The 24634-nt window shown below is 40.0% G+C and overlaps 1 protein-coding gene across 1 annotated transcript; it reads right to left on the bottom strand.

Moving 5' to 3' along the window:
- Positions 1-1120: 1120 nt before the first annotated feature.
- On the bottom strand, positions 1121-20161 carry LOC124115005. Its single transcript, XM_046475779.2, has 5 exons — positions 19839-20161; positions 17282-17478; positions 3590-3672; positions 2948-3143; positions 1121-2553 (listed from the first exon to the last, which is right to left on the bottom strand). The coding sequence occupies exons 1-5, from the start codon at positions 20134-20136 to the stop codon at positions 2428-2430; spliced, it is 900 nt and encodes a 299-aa protein (XP_046331735.1). The 5' UTR covers positions 20137-20161; the 3' UTR covers positions 1121-2427.
- Between the last annotated feature and the right edge of the window lie 4473 nt (positions 20162-24634).

The raw sequence follows: 24634 nt of genomic DNA, 5'->3' as shown, positions 1-24634 counted from the left end.
TAAGCTAAATTTTGATCATGAACCTACATTGTTTCAAAAAGAGCAACATTACATTCATAAATACGCGCCTAAGTTAAATGTATATAGAATACTAAACAAGCTCCCGTGTAAAACCAATTTTATGAAACGAGTGAATAGTTGTGGTATCTGACGAGCGAAAGCGAGTCAGATACCACAACTATTCACGAGTTTCATAAAATTGGTTTTACACGGGAGCGAGTTTAGTATTTTATTTATTACTTGCCATTTAAAACGTTTTTAGAATTATACTGTCGAGTGTGAATAGGCTGACACCTACACGATCCACGGCATAATACAATTGAGTTTAACAGAATAATACTTCAAACACGTCAAAAGTTGAAACGTATGAATTTAATACCATACAACGGTCCACCTTTAGAATTCAGGCGTCCGTTCCACAAAATTATCGTAACGTTAAAGGTTATCGCAACTCACATGCTTTAACTTAGACCAACGACTGTCGTTGCGCTACAGTACGATCGCCTTGTGGAACGGGGCCTTGCACCTCAAAGTTTACAATCACGTCACAATACCCGATGACGTAATTTGTGGAATTTTGTTGCAAGATCCTTCGGCGAAACAATGCCATGGGGCGTCAGCCTAGCAATAAGGTTGCTGGGGTCATCGAGTGTGCTTAAACTCCTCTCAGTGATCTATCATCTCCACACGCAATGTCGTTGAATAAGCCAAGGGATGTTGAGAGCTTTCAATATTTTTCGTGAAACGTGTTCCGAGAGTACATAAGCACGCGTTTTGGTATTACACAATGTGTAATACAGCTGTATGTTTATTAAACGGGTGATCTCTTCACGGGCAAGTAATAAAAAGGCGTAAGTTATTTGTCCATTGTCACCTTGGTATTGTGACATCATCGTTCTCCTAGATGTTATGAGGGGTGTCCGTTATTCAGTTATGGCCTGATGAGACCCGTACGTAGTACGAGTTGAAAGCGCTAACCAATTAAAACTGTGTTCAATCTTACTCCACTTATTTACTTATATTTATTTACTTATTTATATATATATTTAGTACGCATGGCATTTTGCGAAGGTGTCAAGACAACACATATGAAATCAATTTCACATTTTTATTTCGTGTATTTACAAAACATACTCATTTCATTATAGTTTGAAGATGTTTTCACATCACATGTCATTAGTGCTCGAATACTACATCCATGAACAAAATGTATATACATAACCATAATACACTTATGTAGAAAAGTAAAGGAACACGTAATCCTATATGTTTACTACCACGGAAATACTTCACATGAACATAATACTCGTGGTACCGAGTGAGTAATCTCTTTTATCAAAGAAACATTATCATATGGAGCCCCAACTCCGTTGTTTGTCGCCTCCATGTGTAGTCAACACGTGGGTTACAATCATACTTTCTTAGACCATTACATTCAATCATATGCCGCGCATGGACGTGTGTGCATGTGTGGCTGCTTGTACTTGTTACTATTCCAGTTTCATGGTGCTAGCCAACTGAGATGCCATGTCGCAGTTTAACATTAAATCGCAACTCATACACAGTATACACACTCCGAGCCGACCTGTTCTTGCAGCGTCTTTTAGCGTCCTTTGGTATGACGCGGCCTGCGATCGAACCCCGGACCTTCCGCTCTCCGGGCGAACGTTGTACCACTAGGCCACGGAGGCACGTTGTTATGACTGTTTGTTTCGAATAAACACTATGCAACAATTTCAATTGGTTGTTATTACAAATAAGCAGAAGATGAAGTGAAATGGTTGTTTTGTGATGAGTTCTAACGCCAATTTGAACGCCTTAGATGACTGTGCCAACTGTGTCCCCTAAATATTGTTCCACTTAAATACAGTGACGTAAAACACGCACATGCTTCTGGTGTCTGGTACATGTATGGAACTGGGGCATACATTGTGCTTTGACAGTGATACATATTACAATGACAACATTTGTTCCTGACAGTCATCGGCAGGAAAATAGTTTTTAAATTTATCCCATACTGAAGTCCCATACTGAATAATAAAATATTACTAGTCCAACATACAAAACGGGAGGGTCAGAAACAACGCAAATCATTAGCAGTGGTATAGGGAATGGGGGTTCGGACTGCTTTAACCCCCTTTTGGACAAATCCCAGGTTTACATGGGGCATTTTCAGGGTCTGGAATTGATCCAGAAGGGGTATTGAACCAGTCCCCCATTCCCTATACTACGAAAGCGTAGTTTGTGTGAAGGCTCTCTGTGATTCCATTTGGAGCACTGCTCGGTTAAATTAAGAAAACTAAACAATCCATGAAGCACCTTCTTAAGCGTTTTATTATGAATTCAAATTCACGTTTCAGAAATTGCCGACATCTCAGGCAGATCCAAGTAGTGGGCCGCTCCCGTAATCAGACACACAGCATCCCTTTAAGGCCATTCAAAACGTATCTCGGAGATGCTAATGTTGTCTTTAACTTGAAAGAGAGCAATTGATTCCAGACCGACTAGAACTGGATACGTGAAGTTGTAAAATGAGTTTCCAGTTACTGTTCCCTTAAACGAATAATAGTATTGTGAGGTATTAGAATCCAGTTGAAATGTTTCCCACCAAATAATGTATACACGTTCCATTAAAACCCAATATATTAGCCAGTTTAGATTTTATATAAACATGTGTATATATCCTGCGATCTTGAGAAACATTTGTTAAAAATCAAAATCTCGTGTTATAACGATGTGTCAACACAGCGCATGCTGCATGTGGCATTTATTTCAAAAGAATATCAGAGAGTGTGTGTTTAGCAGGTCCGTACTTCCAGTCAACTCATTACATAAGTTTGCCAATATTGTTAGCATTTTGAACTTTTAGCAAGAACATACTTCATTACCATCAGACAATAATAGTTTAGTACTTGATGGAGGAACAACTTCACACTTAATGACTCACCTTTAGTTCACTTTCGCTTGTAAACTCTACAGTAAGGGTGAAGACAGATCCAGGTGGCATCAGAGCATTAGTTGTTTCGGTTATGAAATGACCCCATGAGCCAAGATGTTTCTTTTTCCTTAAAATCGTTCCGTCAATCTGATTTGCATGCAGTGACATCGTGACATTACGAGATGGTTTTATATTTAGATAGAACCTGAAATAAAACATGAATATGACGAAAGAAATATATACATTGACATAATGTTCAGTTTTGTAGTTATGGATAATACCCTCGCAAAAGAGGTTCAACATTATCATACAGTTGTTAGTACAAAGATGAGCAAATCTTTATATTGATAACGACTTTCTCAAGCTACAAATACATATTACCAAGTTTTGATGTGCAAATGTGTTTGAACTTTCTTTTCAAGGATACTGATATATCACTCCCTAATTAAAGGGTATTGATGTTCTACAAATGACGATTGTCAATAAGCAACAAAATATATAATTGACAACAATGTTTGCTTGAAACAGAAATTCGATTTATTGTAGCTGTTTATTCAGTTTTTATGACATTGTTATTTCCTACTTTTCGTTGTAAGCCAAGAAGACTATGTTGACATTTCACAAAGTGGCATGCAGTAAATGCATACTTACGATGGTGTCCCAGCACGACCCACAAGAATGGCCTTGGTTCCAACACTCACAGGGACTGGGAAATATCTTATGACTGGTGTAGTCTGGAAACCAAAACCAAATAATGTATACGTAATAAAATGGATAACATCTATGTTTGGTGCTGCTTTTGGAGTTGTACATGTACTTACTGAAAGATTGGCGGCCTGTACCAAATTTGTGCTTGTACTGCTATAATATAGAGTCGGTCGAATTCCCAGGGACAGCTAGGATTTATAGCAACAAAATGAGACACTCTGTTGATAAAGGCATCAAAACTGATTTGTCAACCCCCCCCCCCCCCCCCCCCCCCCAAATTATAAAAAAAATCCATATTTTAGAAGTAAACACTTAATTAGTTATAATTTAGCTTACTGTACAATGGTGTGTGTGTGTGTGTGTGTGTGTGTGTGTGTGTGTGTGTGAGAGAGGGAGAGAGAGAGCGCGAATGTATGCGTGCTCGTGTTTGTATGTGTATCACTCTCTGTGTATGTATCTGTTAGTGCGCTTGTTGAAAAAAACATTCAAATAATTGTATATTGTCAATAACTACAAAATATATACATTGCACTCTAACAATAAACTTTGTGTATGTTTTTTCTTTTACTATAGCAAATCTGCATTAGAATTCCAGTATTTGAATGTTGAATCTATTTAACTTCTGTTACATTCTTTTCATTTCTTCATTTTTATAACTATCTTGCATGTATTCTGTATATTAATGTGAGACAAGATTACGGAATAAAAATATTATTAAAAAATGTCTTTTTTAAGAGAAATGAACATAAAAGAACAAAATGTATACTAATCATCAATCATTCAATCATTCAATCTTTGCAAAGAATAATGTTCTACACATTCTCCCACTGATGTCAAACATACTCTTCGCTGTCAGTCTTAGGCATCCATAGTCTTGTTTTCTGTATAACACAGAATGGCATTATGTCCCTCCGATGCCACCTGTCGTGCGTCATCCTGTCGTGTCTCAGAGGAGAACATTTTCTGGTTATATGTTGTGGATAACTTGGACATATACTTACTAATTTAAAGTATTTTCTTAGAATAGACATGTGTTTTGTTTCTTTACAGATATCTCTTTCATTTATCATAGCGTTCGCTCGTCACGCCGAAGACCCGGGTTCGATTCCCGACATGGGTACAATGTGTGATGCCCATTTCTGGGGTCCCCCGCCGTGATATTGCTGGAATATTGCTAAAAGCTCACTCACTCACTCACTCATTTATCATATAATCTCATATTGAAACACTTGTGTTGCCAGCGGCAATAGCCCCAGATAGCCACCTGTCTACATTCCCCTCCAAGACACGGCTGTGTTTACAGTCCTTGGCTACATCCTTCACCCCTCCCAACTTTCATAGATGGACTCGTCGAACGTCAGAAAGTTTCAAATTACTTTCCAATATATCTATTCATGATTGCTGTTTTGAAAATTCTACTTGTAGGCTGATTTACTCTCTGAAATCCCTGGAAAAAAGAAGCGAAAAGTTAGCATAGATGTGCCTTTCAACCATCAATATTTTCAAAAGAGCAGTCCAAGTGATGTACCATTTCAACGGCTTGAAGTCAAGATTGCCACTGCCATCTTTGGGAGATGTCCACTATTTATAGGGGACGTAGGCCTTTAAAGCAGTTCCAACAATGCCTCGTGACATCAACAAACTTTACCAAGGGACTTGATTCATGCCGTGGAACCACTACTGGCATTCAGAGTGGCCACGCTCAACCTGAATGACGACTATAGTAAGGGAAATAAGACTCTCCTAACAACATTCATTCAGTAATTCATCGTTATCATAATCATTGATCACAATCCAAACAATCCAAACAATCCACTAACCCAAGCCAACTCAGCCCAACGCCCCATCAATACCTCGCCAAATGATGTCGATTAAACTATCAATACAAATTCAATGAAACATTCTCTATCAATAAATTTGCCCTCTGCCTAAAGAAGCACTAATTGAATACAAGTACGTGAATAACCGTGGCCACTTACTGTGTAATACACATACAGGACATACAAGAATACATACATATATCAAACAAACATCCATTCCAAACAAAAAAAGTAGACTTCAAACACATGAACAAAAAACAATCCACAAATGGAAAACAAACAACATATATCATTTCTAACATTTTAAACACTCATTCCCCCACCCCACGTAACATTCGACGCCCTAACTAATATAATACATCCCATTAAAAAAACACAACACAATGCAACACCTGTCACTCATAGCAAAACAACACCACAGAATTAAAAAACCCGCCCATATGCCAAAAATGTAAATCACAAAGACAAGAAATTTCCGAATGCACATTGGCCTCGTATTGAGTAAACTGCGGCGCCCCATCAAACAGAAACATCCTCAGAATAAACAAACATATAACACAAGCTCGTCTCCCCAAACCAGCAACAGTCATACCCTACATGAAATACCTGAGGAATCCTAAACATCCGAAACACTAAATTCTACAGCAAGCTCCATAGCCACCCCCCACCCCCTCCCACTAACAAAACAAAACAAAACAAACACACAAAAATCCCCAAAACATACAAAAAATAACAAACAACAACACAGACCCAACCGCAAACAACTTTTCTACACCTCTCAACCACCAACAACACAAACTCACAAGCAAAACCACAAAACACCCCCTTACTACCCAACACGCACCACCATAAAACAAATCCCCACCCCCTACCCCACCAAATTCGCTGGTCAACCCCATGTGTTATAGTGTCAGTGACAAATTTCCCGGATAAACATTATCACAAACAAGGACATGCAAACGATTCGGAAAAACGCACCCAGTGCATTAACAAAAGGGTCATGGAGCTGCACGCACTGCACGTGCAGCAGCACTATGAACGGTATTAAAGTGCAGGGTTTATGATTGCCTGGCATCTGCGGCAATCGAACAGTGACAGTTCAACAGCATGCCATGATTAACAGAAGTGCAAAGAAACAACATCTCTACTTTAAATCTTTCGAATACTTTAAGTCCGCCAATCTACTATTATTTTCAGGTTTAGCTCCCCCCTCTTGACCAAACTCTTGGGCTGGGGAACAACAAAACTCAATCTACAAAGTAATCACACAAAAAAATACCAAAAACACAACGCTATACAAGCCCCCTAACCTAGCCCATCTACATTAGTTAATAAAAATCACAAACTGGACAACATGCCACATGCACCACTCCCCAATAAATACATGATGACAAACCCCTCCCCAATAAATATATAATGACACACCCCTTCCACAAACAGACATATCACTACACACATCATTTCAACTACACCCCATAAAGACATTATCCCTTAACTATACTCACACGAAAAAGAAACGCAAGTCCAGTATGCAGTATACATTTTATCTATTTTCAACAGTAAAGACAAGAAATACTAATAGGGCAAGATTGACAAAAAATTGACTGAAGACAGTTTAATGGATTAAAAGGCAGATGATATAATTGTTTTTTTCAAATGTTAAGGGCTTACAGTTTCGGGTCAATACCCAGAATGTCAGTCAATACCTGGTCTGACCACCATTAGCATTGATCACTGCCACACATCTCCTGTACATTGAGTGGATCAGACGATTTGTGAAGGCCCTAGGGATCCTCCTGCACACATCCAGAGCAACTGTGTATAGTTCATCAGCAGTTGTAGGAACTGGGCGCACATTGTGCAGACGCCTTTGAACCTCCTCCCACAACTGTTCGATGGGTTTCAGATCAGGGCTGAGGGCTGGCCACGGTAAAACACGGATGTTGTGTTGTTGCAGAAAGGCCATGGTAGCTCTGGCAACATGGGGACGAGCGTTGTCCTGCTGGAAAATGTGTTGTTGATGTTGTGCAAAAAATGGAATAACGTGGGGTCGGATCATTTTGTCGATATACCGCTGAGCAGTGACGCCGTGTCCCCGACCTTGACCAACATTCAGAAAGCACATGGGTCCAAGTCTCGCATTAAGTCCAATCCCTGCCCATATCATGGTGCTAGGACCACCCAATGGATCCCTTTCCACAACGTTTCTGTCAGCGAAACGATCACCTCGACGCCGCCAAATTCTGACTCTTCCGTCTGCATGGGAGACACAAAAGCGACTTTCATCAGAGAAGATGACACGCCTCCACTCACGATGACGCCAATTGTGATGACCCTGTGCCCACTGAAGTCGTGCTTGTCGATGCCGTGGTTGGAGAACAGGACGACGTGATGGTCGGCGACATCTGAGGTTGTTGGAACGGAGACGTCGATCACAGTGTCCCGGCTAATGTGTCTATTATGTGGATGTATGTGGAACGGATGTCGCTGGTGTTGACGGGTAAACTGCCGATCTTGTCGAGGTGTGGTGACCCTAGGACGACCGCTCCGAGGAAGGTCATCTGTGGTCTGTGTAAGCATTGTATCGATGCAGGAGACGGTAAATTGTGGTTATGTTAACGTTGAAATGACGGGCAACATCTTGGACAGACTCTCCAGCTTCAAAACGTCCGAAAGCCTGGTTTCTCTGAATTTAAGTTAGGCGTGGCATTGTTGACCAAGGACTGGTAGGTCCAAGAATCGGCCACAGTTTTATACCCTCTCCAGTTCGTGACAGTGGGTGCATTTTCGATTTCGCGAGAAATGGGTGCATGATACCCACATATTCATTGAAATGGTGCGTTTTGGCGATTCGTTTTTTATGTTGCGTTTTTACTCGGGGCTTCCAAAATGCAACCAAAGATATTGACAACACCATCAGGCTTCACTACATGCTGAAACTCGTATCAATTTTTGGTTCCGTCTTTGTTACCTATTTGCTTAAAACCACTTGCGTTTCTTTTGCTTATGAGTATATATAAATGAAAACTGGCCAGATCACACCCACATATACACTGATGCATCCCAAAACAAACAATAAAACCGGCATGGTCATCCATGTAACATAATCTACATCAGTTGTCATCAACTACCATCATACAAATTACTCTTAATCCAAAATACAGCAGAACTAAAGGCAATACTTCCTCTACAGCATCCCAAAGTATCAAATCAAAACAATTTCGTAATAATTTCAGACTCATTAAGATCGATACAACAAATCCAAAAGTAATATTCCAAAACACGGCCTGACAGCATCAATAATAAATCAGTAAACATGGAGATAACAAACCTATAGATACCTGTCCACACCAAGATGCCAGGCAACCACAAAGCGGACCTGGTAGCCACACTAGCCGCAACAAACCCTTCCTCCCCTTAAACTTCACAACCAGCAATGCCCTGATAAAATTCACTCACTTATATTAAAACAGTATCAAAATTCAAAATTTTCAAAAATCAGATTCCCTTATGCTATTATGTTCACTATATTCATTTTTTATCACCTAAATTATCTTTTGTTTTAACAGGACTTATTTTCACTGACCCCGTCCATGAAATCGGCTAGGCTGGAAATGGCCGTTAAAAGATAAAGATAAAGATAACTACAGAATCATCATCACAGTAAAATAAAGAAGTTGTGATCCATATTTCGTTTTGTCTACTTTCTCGTAATGAGATTCAAACCCAAAAGTGTCTCATGATCAGGATGTGTTTCACAAATGTTTTGTTTGAATATCGGATATCTTTCATGAACCTAAACATGGTGGCAAGCATGAATATTTCAGTCATGTCACCCACCTATTTTCCCCGTTTGCAAAATCCGAAACAGTACCCATCACAACATAATTTGACGATAAAGAATGTTTGGTAAGGTCAAGTTTATTAAATTTTGTAATTTCAGATTTATCAGTAAGGAATTTGTCACCTTTCTTAAGATTTTGAACCTTTGTTTTTTATCTTTTGAACCATGTTCCACACCTTGGACACAGGTGTGCGTGAATTAATTTTGGAGACATAGTTCCTCTAAAATGGACGCTGATTTTGTTTATAAGCACGTTGTGCCTTGGCACCAGTAATGTTAACATTATTAAAGTTATGAACTGTAGGATGTTTGCGGAAATATTGTCCCGCAATCTTCCTACACTTTCTTGATTGTTTGCATTCTTTAGTAAACCATAGTTTACGAATATAAGAATTTGCAGAGGAATTAGTATTTGGTCATCAATAGCATTGCTTTGATTCGAAAATAACTGGACTGGATCTCGTACATTTCTGAAATTGTCAGGCTTCAATTTTGCAACACATAATAAATTAATTCATACTGGGACCAATAAGCGTTTGTAAAATTCCACCGAGATGAAGGTGGGTCATGATTCGGCTTTACAGCTGTTAGGACAGTAGATAAGTGATCACTCCCACAGAATTTATCATGTACAGACCATTCAAACTCATTGTAAAAAATGAATCTGTGAGCGACAGATCGAGCGCAGAATAGGTTCCTGTGACTGGATGTAAATAAGTGTTTGAATCGTCATGAAACACACACATTATTATCAGAAATACAATCTTCAATAACTTCCCCCTTATTGTTTGTATTTGTACTTCCCTACTGAGGTTTATGCCCATTTAAATAGCCCATGAAGATGCAGGGCTTTGGGAGCTGATCGCCTAGATTCTGAAAATCAGACTGGTGAAGAACAGGTGGAGAGCACAAAGTACATTTATGCAAGTGTAAGGTAAGGCGGGTAGCAACAGCTTGGAGATTTGTATTAAGATGAACAGCACCATGGATGATGTCCTGCCCGACTAAAATAGTTGAGCTTCATCACCCAGAGTAGAAATGAATGGTGACAGTTGTAATATTTTTCTTACACTTTAGTTTCAATATTTTCATTTCATTTTGCCTAAGAGGGGGGATTGTGGAGGAGGCCATATGTTGGCCGTCACAGTTGGCACATTTGATAAGCCAATCAGTATGCTCATGGTGGTCGCCACAGCGTTGACAAACCACGAAGCGATCACAGTTCTTTGAGTCAAGACAAAACCTTTGACATCTAAAGCATTGACCTGGATTGGCGACGTACACCTCCACTCCGATGTTGACATAACCATCTTTAATTGACGGTGGGGTGGAAGAACGCGCAAAGGTGAATACGTATGTGTGCAATAGTGATATCATCCTTATTTCTGGTGAAACATTTCACAGAAGACACTCCTGCAACTATTTCTTGTTTTAAAAAGTCGGACAAAAACGGATCCTGTCACGGACAGTGCATCTGGATGGTTTGGTATCTTGTGTTCAGAAACAACAACCTCAACATTGGCAAATTGACTGATTAATAAGAGATAGGGTGATTATTGTTTCTTCAAATACTTTACAAGAAAAGAAGCAGAACAAAGGCAAGTCACATTTTTCACGTCTCCACAATACCCACGAATAGCTTTAGAAATGGCAAAGGGATTCCGTTTGATGCGTAAATGATCTTCAGCTTAATCACGAGGATTCGAGCCCAAGAATCAAAGTTTGTGAACGCCACATCAGATGAGCTTAATTCTAAATGTCAACGCTTTGAACCAGAATAATTATGACCCATGGTGAAAGCAAATTATTCAGCAACCCTGGTCTCCGCCCACCATGGAGTGTCAACAAGGACAATGTTAAATTGCACCGGATATCCAGGATGCGAATCCAGACTCTAGGCAATTTATGTCATCACTAATTTGTGAATTCTGACAAGTCGTACATGGCCAAGACCAAAATAAACATTAAAATAAATCACATATATTATGCACCATGGACAGTATCGGGTCCATCCTACCACCCGTCGAGGCAAAGTAAGAATCAAAGACTAAGGAACACTATTGCCGGTGTCCCGGTATAAACTCTCCCCCGTACAAATTCTCCCCCCCGGAGATTTTATACCGGTACAGATTCTCCCCCGGAGAATCTGTTCTGAAATAAAATCTCCCCCGGACGGATATGTTTCGCGCCCCCCTCAGTATAAAGTCTCCCCCCTGATTATTCGGTTTGTTGCAATATCTTTAAGTACTATATTCTTTAAATTGTTATCTTTAATGTAAGGAGGGTTACTTTAAAAAATAGATTATGAAATATGGTCAAAATGAATTGATATTTCAGCATATTTTATTTGGTAACTGTACCTTCCATCCTAAAATAATTATAAGACATAATCATACCAAACAAATTTGAATGAAATGACTTAATGTAACAAATACATGTACGGTTACTGTTGTAACAGAATTCAGAAATCTTATTAATCCTCGCAAACATTCGGTTTTAACACTATCTACGTAAAAACTGTCAATATATCGACGCGCGCCTCCAGCCCATCCTGTCCGTTAATACTCTGATTTTAGATCTAAAATATATTCCTTAATACAGGCTACGATATGAAAATGGTATCAGTGTAATATCAGTGGCTAGAATATCATGGTGCAAGCAGGTTTCTGTTAAACATACAACATCATAACTTAGTCTATCTAATTCAGCACTGATAAAATCTACTTTGTCTTTAAGACTGTGTACGTTTAGATGTATAATCTTTAAATCTGGACTATGCAAAGGTCCTGGATTCGGATGGATATCACCGCAGCAGAAGAGAACAAGTAAAACTAAGAATGATAATCGGAAATTATATAAGCAAAGTAACCCAAAATATAGAGAAATGTGTATCATCTTCCCGAAATGATTAGCATGTAGAATAGATTCAAAAACACCCACTATCAGCCTGTATTGAACAACATCAACCGGCATCGACAAAGCAAAGTGATCATGTAATTGTTACAATCGGGCTGGCGGTGAATCTGAGAAGGGATTCATACGTTATATACAACTTTAAAAAAATATAATTATAAAAAACGAAAGGAAAAGCCCCCCCCCCCCCTCTCCTCCCACACCCGAAAAGAAAAAAACCCCGCAAAATCAATAAAAATAAAAAACAAAAAGCCACACACACACAAGTAACTAAATGTATATTTAGATAAATATATAACCCAGACAAAAAAAAGGAGAGAAAAAAATAAATAAAAAATACATAAACAAATAAACATTAAAACCTAGAGGAATATGAAAATGTGTAATGCTAAAGCACGAAGACACGATAAACTGTACCAACATTACAATGTTCCCCGTTATGCATTTTTTACCTGGGTTACATACGGGTGATCTAAGTTAGAAATATATGACTGATATAAATTCTTTAAACACGGAATATCGAATATGCTTGGATTATCTTTTTTTTCAAATGTGCTCCATTCAAGAAAAGTTATATAGAATTATTATATATTTACTCTCCCCCACGTATTTTGCTCTTTTATGTAAAAGCTTTTTCACCTTACACATTTTAATTACAGATTCCTTTGTTTTGAGTTTAATGCAAACAAACCAGGCTTTTGAAATGCTATACAAAAACTATGCTTAAAAGTTTACAGAGTTTGTTGTTTCTAATACAGTTTTTGTTGTCTGTATACATTTTTTTAATATACCAGTTTGAGTCTACATGTGAACACAATCGATGGTTGAAATGTAAGTCTAAGAACAAAACATGAACTAATTCTCAAGAACTCTGATGTATAAAGTTACCTTCATCTTTGATTGACTGATGTATTTTCAATCTTTATTCAGCACTGAAGAGGCCACAGGCCTATAGTACGAAGCATTAAATTTATGAATAATCAGCATTGATTTTGACGCCATAAACTGTCATAAAGTATTCATAAAGTATCAGGGGTCATTTCAACTTGCAAAATGATTGACATACCCCTTTATAGAGCGAGGATTGGGCTGTTTTCCCATCCGATTGACTGATATTACAACATGCACATGGTTTAGAACGGTACAATGAATGGTAAAGCATGCAAATTACACTAATACACGATATTTCATAAGAAAACATCATGCCTCCGTTAAAACATAAAACCAATATTTATGAGTCTACGTATTGATATAAGACTTTACCACTGTATCCAATTCCAAAATTTTAGATATAAACTTTCGGACAGTTCAGTTCAAAATTCATCAACCTTTAATACATCACAGGATTTGTAGCTAGACGACGGGAATCTACAGTCTTGACTGTGTGTTTTCTTTGATGAGAATGTTTCACACCGACCTTAGCGTGTAGGGGTGTGATATCCTGGGCAGGAAATGACAGTGTTTTGACATTAATTAACGTGTTGGACATCCCTAATTAACCTTTACTAATTCATGTTAAACCAACACAGGATGTTTTCTGGAAGTGGACAATCGCGAATGCCATAGGGCTGACACGACACGTGTTAATAACTGTCCTAGAACTTCTAAAGTTACTAAACAATCTTTATACCTAACGACTACCTAAACTAAACATCGTCTCTATCAGAAGCCAGCTAAACAACCAAACAATCAAATTTCAAAAACAAACCAAATTCTTAGGACTTATTTTCGATGAACATCTCACCTGGGATGCTCACATCCAAAACCTAACAACTAAATGCAGTAAAGACCTAAACACCCTAAGATGCCTAACTGGCTCTAACTGGGGAGTTTGAATACTATTCCTGCTGTTTTTTCTGAGTTAAGGGAGAAGCCCCATTTGTCAGCCCATTGTTGTATTTTATTTAGAGATTTTTGGAGTAAATTTTGGGCCATTTTAATGCTTTTATTGCGGATCATCCGCGAATTTTGATGTGTTTAGTTTAGGGGATAGGCCATCGAATAGATCGTTTATCATTATATTGAAGAGTATGGGGCTGAGGATACTGCCCTGGGGAGTGCCATTTTCTAGGGGACATTGGTCCGATAGTGTTTGGTCTATACCCACGGTTATTTTACGATTGTTTAGGAAGTCCTGGATGTAGTTTATAATCTGACCTTTGAGTCCTATTTTTTAAAGTTTTTGTATTAGCCCGTAGTGCCATACCATGTCGAAAGCTTTAGAGACGTCTAAGAAGATGCCTGTGGTATATTGTTTATTTAGTTGCCCTCTCTTAATATCTTGCTCTAGTCGGGCGAGGTTATCTAGGGTTGAGCGGCCAGGAGTGAAACCGCTTTGATCTGGGTCTAGTGCCTCAAATACAATCACACTGCCTCCCAATGCACATACCCTAAAACTAAATGTAAAAAAATGCGCACAAACAGACTGCCCAGGCACATGCACACCCTGGTGCATCCACTGCAAATCCATCCAACACACTTCACTTTCAAACCAATGCCCACACAGACACACACTCACCCAGCAGGCCAACAAACACATATACATAGACACGGCCAAAATCCAAACACGAAAATTTGCTACACCCGCATACAAACCACTCCTCCCTACACCACACCCAAACACCATCCCACAAACAAACACCACACCCACAACCGACAGCTCTGTCTGGGGCCCCTACCGAGAAAGCGCACCCACCTCACACACACAAGCAGCCACTCAACCAACCACGAACCCTCCAACATCTCACATAGCCAAAACATCAACCCCCGCATGCAAAACAAACCACAAAACGACCGCCACAACACGACCCTCATCCAAGCACCCTACAGCCCACATGGCAACAACACTCCCCCACAAGCAAGCACAACAACAAAACACAAACACTAAGAAATCCACAGCTACACCCATCCCGCAAACACCTACACAACCCTCCACATCACATGCCTCCCCTATGGAAACTCAAACAGCTAAACCTAATCTAACCGATGACGAAGATTTCCTCCACTACTGAGGAAACAACAAACACTACTCCAACTAAAACAAACCAAACTTCCCTCTCAGCCCCCAAAAGGAAGAAAAAACTAAACCGCAAAACTCCCCAACCAGCTAACACCCAAAACCTAAATAACCTCACCTTACTCCTAGTACACATGCATAGTCAAAACTCACCAAAAGCTAGCATGAAATCCTTCCACAAAGTAGCTTTCAATCTAAAATTAACCCATCTTCCCTTCTTCCTCTTTAACCTCCATCTAAAAGAAGTCATCGAATAAAATAAAAACCTAAAAACTAAATCACCAATCACCAATCACCCGAACCCAATAATGGAAGGACTAAATATTTTTCAGTGGAACGCCAACGGACTCACCTCCCACGGCCATGAACTAAAAACTAAATTTAAACTAAATAAAGGCCCTCACATTGCTTGTATCCAGGAAACCAAATTCTCAAAAAAATCCAAATTCACACTACCTAACTACAACTCAGTTAGAACTGACAGAGCTAAACCAAAAACAAGAAGAGCCGCAGGAGGACTAATCATATTTATCAGGGAAGATATAAATTACGAAGAAATAAAAATAGACACGCCAAACCTAGAAGCCAACGGCATTAAAATCACATTATATAACCGAAAATTAAACATCATAAATATATACCACTTGGCGGAACAAAAAGTCCAACCTGAGGATCTAAACAAACTACTCAAAATAAATACACAATGCCATTTAGAAAGTGGTCAAATGTAACTAATGTTATATTTGGGATAACACTTTCTTAGTAAAGTACAGATTCTAGTACTTTTTGGGGTTGAGTCCCGTCCGTGATTCGAACCCACACCTGCCAGGGTGAGGCACCTAATCGCCAGCACATAAAGTCAGCGATCTAACCCACACAGCCACCGAGCCTTCCACAAAAATGAAAGTCCGACAACTGGTAGTCTAGATCAAGTACTTTTCACAAGTGCGCATAGTTTTCATTTTCTTTTACAGGACTCTTTTTACTCATTTTTAGAAATGAAAAACATGTGAGTAGGTTAATAAAGGGTAGATCCATTTTAAAGCAAACCCTTTCCTGTTCTGTTATAGTTACGAAGACCGACAATTCTGAATCGAGATCTCCTAAAGAGTATTTTAAATTGTGTTTCTATTGTTTTCCGATCAAAGTCTGCAATCAAATAGAACCACAAGGCTCTGTAAATCATCGGGATTTTCAGAATCAGATAGGTCATAGGCAGGTAAAGCAGGGTAATCAAATGTTTATGTCTTGTACATGCTAAAGGCTGTCTGTCATAAGACTACATAAACAGCAAAGACTGACGTGTGTAACATATCCTTGTACATACCAAAATGTAACTTGATATTGACAGGGGACACGGGTGTCCCAGTCGTCTTAGACGCCGCGATTCGCTGTTCAGAGTTGCGTCCTTTGGGCACGCCAGAAACCTATGATTTTGGGTTAGAATCCTGGTTCGCCCCGATTATGTTTCTAGGTTTGTCAGCACCATACCCGTGCTCGTGGGTTTCACCGAAGTGGTAAACGCCTGAGACCTGCATTACTTCGGGCTTTCCTCCCACATTAAGCTGACACGCCGTGATATAACTGGAATACTGTTAAAAGTGGCGTTAAACCCAACTCACTCACTCATATTCATAATGATACATACAAAAATTGTGAGCAATGGGATTTAATTCACATCTTCAACAACACAATCATTGCTGGGATCACATACGTACAATTTCAGTTTCACAAATCCAGAGGTGTTAGATATGTCGAAAATACAGTAACACTAGATAAACGGGGGTATTTGATGGTTAAAGGTTATGTGATCACAGTGATAGATGTATGCTTCTGTTGGTGAAAGCTGACAACAAATGGTTGTATTCAAGCTGTCTCGGCAATAGACTATTTTTTCCAAATTTTATATAACATTGCATTTAATACGTTTGACATTAAATTAACATCGTTAAGTACGTCTCAATCAAACTTGCCTTTTTCTTATTTGTACTTGCAAGTATTTACAGGTTAAAAAACACAATTTAGAAACAAATTATTCTTACCATGTCGAACCATTGGTTTTCTTCACAGCTGCCCCTTGCAGGCCAGTCGACGTCTTCAAAGCACGTTGCAGTTCCTGATCCGGAGAACCTATGACGGTCAACACAGACCACCCTCAGTGTTGCCAAGGTCCCCTCGACGAACAGTTGGACGGTTCCCTTTGGAACGATAGGAACGGGTTCAATGCCAGGGCACAAAACTGGAACAAAATGCATCAAAGACACATCAGTACGAATTCTACTAATTGCAGTCCGTAATACATGAGGTATTAACTGATATATAAGTATTGACTTTAACATTTAACATGTGTGCTTTTACACTCGAGTTTTGTGTTTTGTGTGTAGTTCAACGGAGAAGAAGGTGACGGGTAGCTCCACAGAAGAGCGGGTGACGGGTAGCTCCACAGAGAAAAAGGGCAGTTGCAGGGAGAAGCGGGTGACGGGTAGTTGCACAGAGAAGAGGGTGACGGGCGGTTCCACAGAGAAGATGCTGACGGGTAGCTCCACGGAAGAGCGGGTGACGGGTAGTTCCACAGAGACGAAGGTGATGGGAAGTTCAAGGAGAAGCGGGTGATGGGTAGTTCCGTAGAGAAGAAGGTGATGGGTAGTTCCACAGAGAAGCGGGTGATGGGAAGTTCGACGGAGAAGCGGGTAATGGGAAACTCCTCGGAGAAGAGGGTGATGGGAAGTTCCACGTGACGGGAAATGTCACAGAGAAACGGGTAATGGGAAGTTCCACAGAGAAGAAGGTGACGGGTAGTTCCACAGAGAAGATGGTTACAGGAAGTTATACGGAGAAGCGGGTGATGGGAATTCCACGGAGAAGAATGTGACGGGTAGTTCCACAGAGAAGAAGGAGAAGTTTATGGGAAGTTCCACGGAGAAGCGGGTGATGGAAAGTTCCACGGAGAAGAATGTGACGGGTAGTTCAACAGAGAAGAAGATTACGGGAAGTTCAACGGAGAAGCAGGTGATGGGAAGTTCCACGGAGAAGAAGGTGACGGGTAGTTCCATGGAGAAGAAGGTTATGGGAAGTTCCACGGAGAAGCGGGTGATGGGAAGTTCCACGGAGAAGAAGGTGACGGGTAGTTCCATGGAGGAGAAGGTTATGGGAAGTTTCACGGAGAAGCGGGTGATGGAAAGTTCCACGGAGAAGAAGGTGACGGGTAGTTCCATGGAGGAGAAGGTTATGGGAAGTTCCACGGAGAAGCGGGTGATGGAAAGTTCCACGGAGACGAAGGTGACGGGTAGATCCACGGAGAAGCGGGTGATGGGCAGTTCCACGGAGAAGAAGGTGACGGGTAGCTCCACAGAAGAGCGGGTAGTTCCACAGAGAAGATGGCAGTTGCACGGAGAAGCGCGTGACGGGCGGTTCCACAGAGACGAAGGTGATGGGAAGTTCCAGGAGAAGCTGGTGATGGGTAGTTCCATGGAGAAGAAGGTGATGGGTAGTTCCACAGAGAAGCGGGTGATGGGAAGTTCCACAGAGAAGAAGGTGATGGGTAGCTCCACGGAAGAGCGGGTGGCAGGTAGTTCCACAGAGACAAAGGTGATGGGAAGTTCCAGGAGAAGCGGGTCATGGGTAGTTAAATGGAAAAGAAGGTGATGGGTAGTTCCACAGAGAAGCGGGTGATGGGAAGTTCCACAGAGAAGAAGGTGACGGGTAGCTCCACGGAAGAGCGGGTGACGGATAGTTCCACAGAGACAAAGGTGATGGGTAGTTCCACAGAGAAGCGGGTGATGGGAAGTTCCACAGAGAAGAAGGTGATGGGTAGCTCCACGGAAGAGCGGGTGGCAGGTAGTTCCACAGAGACAAAGGTGATGGGAAGTTCCAGGAGAAGCGGGTCATGGGTAGTTAAATGGAAAAGAAGGTGATGGGTAGTTCCACAGAGAAGCGGGTGATGGGAAGTTCCACAGAGAAGAAGGTGACGGGTAGCTCCACGGAAGAGCGGGTGACGGATAGTTCCACAGAGACAAAGGTGATGGGAAGTTCCACAGAGAAGCGGGTGATGGGAAGTTCCACAGAGAAGGGTGGGGGTGGGATGGGGTTGGGGTGCAAAAAATCCATTCAGTTGTTACAATCCTCAGTGGAGCAAATGTTGTTATGCTCTCTGATAATGGTATGCAACGATTCTGTTACGATACACCCAAACACGGGTATCAAGCACCTCATGGCCATCATGCCCATGACTGCATACCTCGATCCGTTCTTCATTGTGTTCCAAGATATATCAATCTATATATATATATATCATGTACCAAAATCAAGATAAGTACAATTTTCGTACAGTGCTTTTGACCGGCAGATTAATAGAAACCGGGCCCATTCTACCACCCGTCGGGGCAAAGGTATGGTCAAAGTGCTTCTGGACCCAGTACCTTCAAGCACAGGACTCCAGCTGACAAATACCGAGCCAAAACCCGCGTCAGACTGCCCAATATAATCGCCTCTTACAAGTATCAATAGCGTGTCCAGACTCGATTATATTCAGGTGATTAAGATGAAATATTACAGACTGTGACGTGATACAAAACATAAATACAAATATTATATACATACGTTCATAATAACTGAATCCGGCATTAGTTATTAGTCCGCTATCGGATTGTTGGAAGTACTTGGAATGTAGACGACATATTCCTGATGTCTGGTCATAGAAAACAGACTTGCATCCCGTTTTCCTCACGCATTTCACGGGACACTCTGCTCGTAGTTGTGAAGTTTCTATCGCAATCAGGCCTGCATCCGAGGTCATGCCTGTCAAGCTTTCATTTTTTACAAACCGTATGCTAGGACAAGCCTTGTAACTGTGGAACAACACAGGTAATAAGAACAGTACTAAGCTTGTAGCCATCATACCTCAACAGCTGCTGCCTCTCCAATGTCACTGGTGCTGTTGGTGAAAACATATGTTTGGTTCCACAGGACGATTCCACGTCCACTATCAGCATTGTCCAATCAGCAACCAGCTTCCTGCAAAGTCAGATGTTATACCCCACGCTGTATTGATTTTATTTGCCGTATTGTTAATTATCTTAGTCGTTATGTTTAAAGGCATACTTTATCTCTGTCGATAAAAGAATAACAAAACAGTTTACGCGGCCCATTGATAAACTTCCCGAAGTCTTGTGAGATGGTGTTGACTAAGAAGCGTCATATGCTGGAAATAATGTAACGCTCTATTAGCTGTGGCTTTTATATTTCATAAGTGGTAAACTAGAAGACTGTGAAGCCTCATATACTGGAAATCAGATAATACTCTATCGATTGTGTGATGCTTATATTTCATAAGGGATGTCTTTTCTTGGAAATTCATTTATATATTTCTGTTTCGGAATGTGCGAATTCAATCATTTATCACAGAGTATTATTACTTATGAGCCGAGTATGTATATCTTCAAGTCAGTGAATTGAGTCGTGTCCCTTAGTTGTGTCTACCATCATCCAACAATCTTGGGCTCGCAATCGAATCCCATATTCGCCCTGATTACATCCTTGGTTTGTCAGCACCAAACACGTGCTCGTGGGTTTCCATTTAGTTGTAAGCGCCCCCCTTGATATAACACAAGTAGCTCTGCTACCAAACTCACTCTGATTTAAGCCCGATCATGTTGATCTGGAATTACTTCACTGCAGTTTTCCGTCAGTATTGTAGTGAATCCTAACATCAACTTTACAGAACAAATATTAACTAGATTATACCAGAGTCATTTGACTATTATGTACTTAATTAATTCTACAAACTACTAATTGCTCGGAGTTTTAGCATGCCAGATCATAGAATTTAAAGAAACTAACTACTATATCAAACTAAAGCGCTGAACATAAGCTTTCCTACGCAATCATTAAAGATTTACAGCAAGCTATGCACAAGGAGGCTAAAACGATCATAAATACTATGAAAAATATCTGAGTGTATATATAAATTCCCCGAAAGTTTGAAAATCATATAGTTACAAAAACATGTTCAACAAAAGAAGAAGGTAATATATGAGCGTGCCATTTGATCACAAGAGAATGAAACAGTCGGATCACAAATTCTCTAAATCAGAATGCAATGTCACTGAACAACGACGACCACCGGACTTTGCCGAGCGGGGTCGGAATTAAAGCCGGGGAGCGGTGCGGTCACGAGATCGTGGCAAGGGTAGATTTAATGATCCGGTGACAGAAAACATGGTGCAAACACCATGAAGCTTTGTCATATCAATCAAGTTTTCACCAAAAGGAAATAGAATTTTTTTTATATATTTGCAGTATTGAAGGATATTTGAAAAATGCATTTGGACCTTCAAGCCTTATAATGATTTAGTCGATCTCCCATTGTCCGAGACTTTACAGCGAGACATGATTTGAAGATCCTCACTGGCGTAAACTAATTACGGTATCTTCGTTCTGTATCTGTTTAGAATTTGCATGAATAGTTTATTATGTCAAAAGAAATTGGTGAAAGCAGTGTGGCTGTCTATTCAGAGGAGCTATCAACATACTTTGTTTGTGTGTTGTTTACGCAACAGGCACCAATATAGCAGACACATCACATCGTCCTGTCATCGGATTGTCACAGTGCAGATCAACATTATGAAAGTTTGTTTGTTTTTCAACACCGCACTCAGCAGTATTCTAGCTAAATGACGGCGGTCTGTAACAATCGAGTCTGGACCACACAATCCAGTGATTTACACATGCACACCGATCTATGCAATTTGAATACCATGACATGCTTCAATCTAGTCAGAGAGCCTGACCACCCGATCCCGTTAGTCGCCTCTTACGACAAGCATAGTAACCTTTTACAGCAAGCATGGGTTACTGAGGACCTGTTCTAACCCGGATGTTCGAGGGTCCATAAAAATGTTATTAGACATGATCGTATGAATGGGGATTAGACTCTGTTCGTTTCAACTATTTCAATCTGTTTGATTTTACGTTTTTTCTAGTATTTAAATATAATGAAGTCTTTGGTCCAGGCTGATTGTCCTGGGAGACAAACGTGGTAAAAAGTGCTTCTTGAATCACGGACTTGGCCATACTTTTCAACTTAAGAACTTTCATTTGCGTATTCATTTACATACAACAACTGCTTTATTGAACATGGGACATGAACAGGAAATAACACGAGTCTTTAATGTTCCACTTAAGATCGCAGAAAAATGTTCATATAATATTCCGTATGTTGGAAGGTATACAGAAACAGGTATTTATTATGTATGAAACATGAACTACGTTTTCACAACATTGACATTTATTTACAGAGGGTTAATTTGACGACAATTAATGTTACGTATTATTCATTTTCCCCCAAACCCTATTCATATCAGAGGCCTTTCGTTCAATGAAGTACATTGTGTAGACAACACTTATACATCTTTAGTTGGTAGACCACTGAATAAAATACATTTTAGAGGTTTTGGATAAATAATAAGTTCTTTTGAGTTATTATTATGCAGTCTGCGAGCAATGGCCGTGCGCTTATGAATCGACTTTCACTTTGTGTTCACTGGAGTATGCACCTTCTTCCAAACAGAATGAACGTCAGAGCTTGCGTTCAGAATTTATGTTTCTATTTATAAATGATCAGACGCATTTATGTATAAATTTGTGCTAGGGAACTTTCAGGAAAATAGTCTGTCATTGTTTTTCTTCATTTCCTGCAAAAAATGCATGGAAACAAAAATGTTTAGACAGCTTATAGGTCATCTGATCGGCATTTCGTTCAACGCCAAATAAATAACCGTATGTACATACATGTACACTGAATAGGAAAACATTGCTGCCAATGAAGCAGGAACTAGATATCTCTTGCAGTATTCTGATCTGTTGCATGCATTTCATCGTGCCTGTAAAAGGACAATGTTCCGTTTATGTGCCCAGCTCACAGATTTTCATGAGACCAGAACTGCAATTTAACTTAGAAATTAACGTTTACAACATCAGTATGAGGAGCGTTGAAAGGAAATGCATTATATATGTTTCCTTCCTGTATGATATTTTGAAGGTCACCGAGATGCATGAATACCAATATTCATAGCTTGCAACTGGATCATATAAAAGGCTCAGGTGTGGTTCAACGATATGTTATGGTCTTACTATGCTCTGCATAAAAAGTTCACATTCCCGTGACTTTGAGATCCAAGAAAAGGTGAGTAAGAAGAAAGAAAAAACACATGTAAAATGAAATACTTGAAGGTTGGGGACTCGAACCCGGGTCTTCGGCGTGATGAGCTAACGCTTTAACCACCTAGGCTATCCCACCGCTCTTTTCGAGTGATGAAGCACAATGAAGCATAACATGGCTGGTACATAAGTTCCAAAACTGAAAGTAGCAGTGAGATAATGTATGCATGAAATTACAGAACATTTTATTCCTTCGATGAATATTATTAGTCATACAATAATGTTAATATTTTTTTAAATACCTGGCAGTATCTGGTTTACACAATAGATGAAGCTGTATGTATGTACTATGTCAATGCTATCAACGCTCTGTTTGTAAAATGTTTGTCTAAAGTCCATGCACAGGCGCATGGGAAATATTTGCATTGTCAAGTTCTTCAACGTCTGTTTTTATGTAATGGTAAGACATGCATGGAGCATATCAATAAAAGATATTAAGTGTATTTGAAACATTTCACAGTGAGGACATTTTCCATGGTTAGACTTGTTGTAACCCCGACGATACCACACACTGCTACCGCTAAACAAAAATCTGAGGACATCCCATTGCGGATCACGTCAGAACGATCTTTCGGGAACTGTGACCAACCAATGAAATGACTGACAGGAAATCGACGTTAGCCAATCAGAAGGCAGTTTTCTCGAGCTTTACGACACTAGTTTCAAACTGGCGACTACGCTTCGAAATATATTTTGATGTATTCTCGATTAAAATTTTTAAAACTGATAAAAAACAAAAGCATTCTGGAATGGCTTATAGATGGCCTAGATTGTGTGGATATAACCATAAAACCCGTAACTGTCGTTCGGAATATCCACACTGTTCAATACTTCGAGGTTGCATGATTAGAAAACACATTCCGACTGTCACTTTCATGATCTGGTAAGCGACGCTGTGATTGGCTGGATGAAAGTTCGTTCTGACGTGACCCGTAATGGCATGTCTTCAGATCTTTGTTTAGCGATAGCGAGAACTAAGATATGATTTTGATGAGACTGCTCATCTACAAATAAAAGTTTCTTTTAACTTGTCGAATAATTTGATATTTTTGCCTGGAAAGACAATACCACGATCGTGTCAACCATCTCCCATGTCGCGGAGTTATCGACAATTATGTGAACGCAACAAAAACAGTTCCATAATCATAAGAAACATCTGCTGAAAACTCCATTGTACG

The sequence above is a fragment of the Haliotis rufescens genome, unplaced genomic scaffold (genome assembly GCF_023055435.1).
Source record: "Haliotis rufescens isolate VD_foot unplaced genomic scaffold, xgHalRufe1.0.p SCAF_7, whole genome shotgun sequence".
NCBI classification, from domain to species: Eukaryota; Metazoa; Mollusca; class Gastropoda; order Lepetellida; family Haliotidae; genus Haliotis; species Haliotis rufescens.
This window is presented reverse-complemented; position numbering and strand designations above follow the sequence as displayed.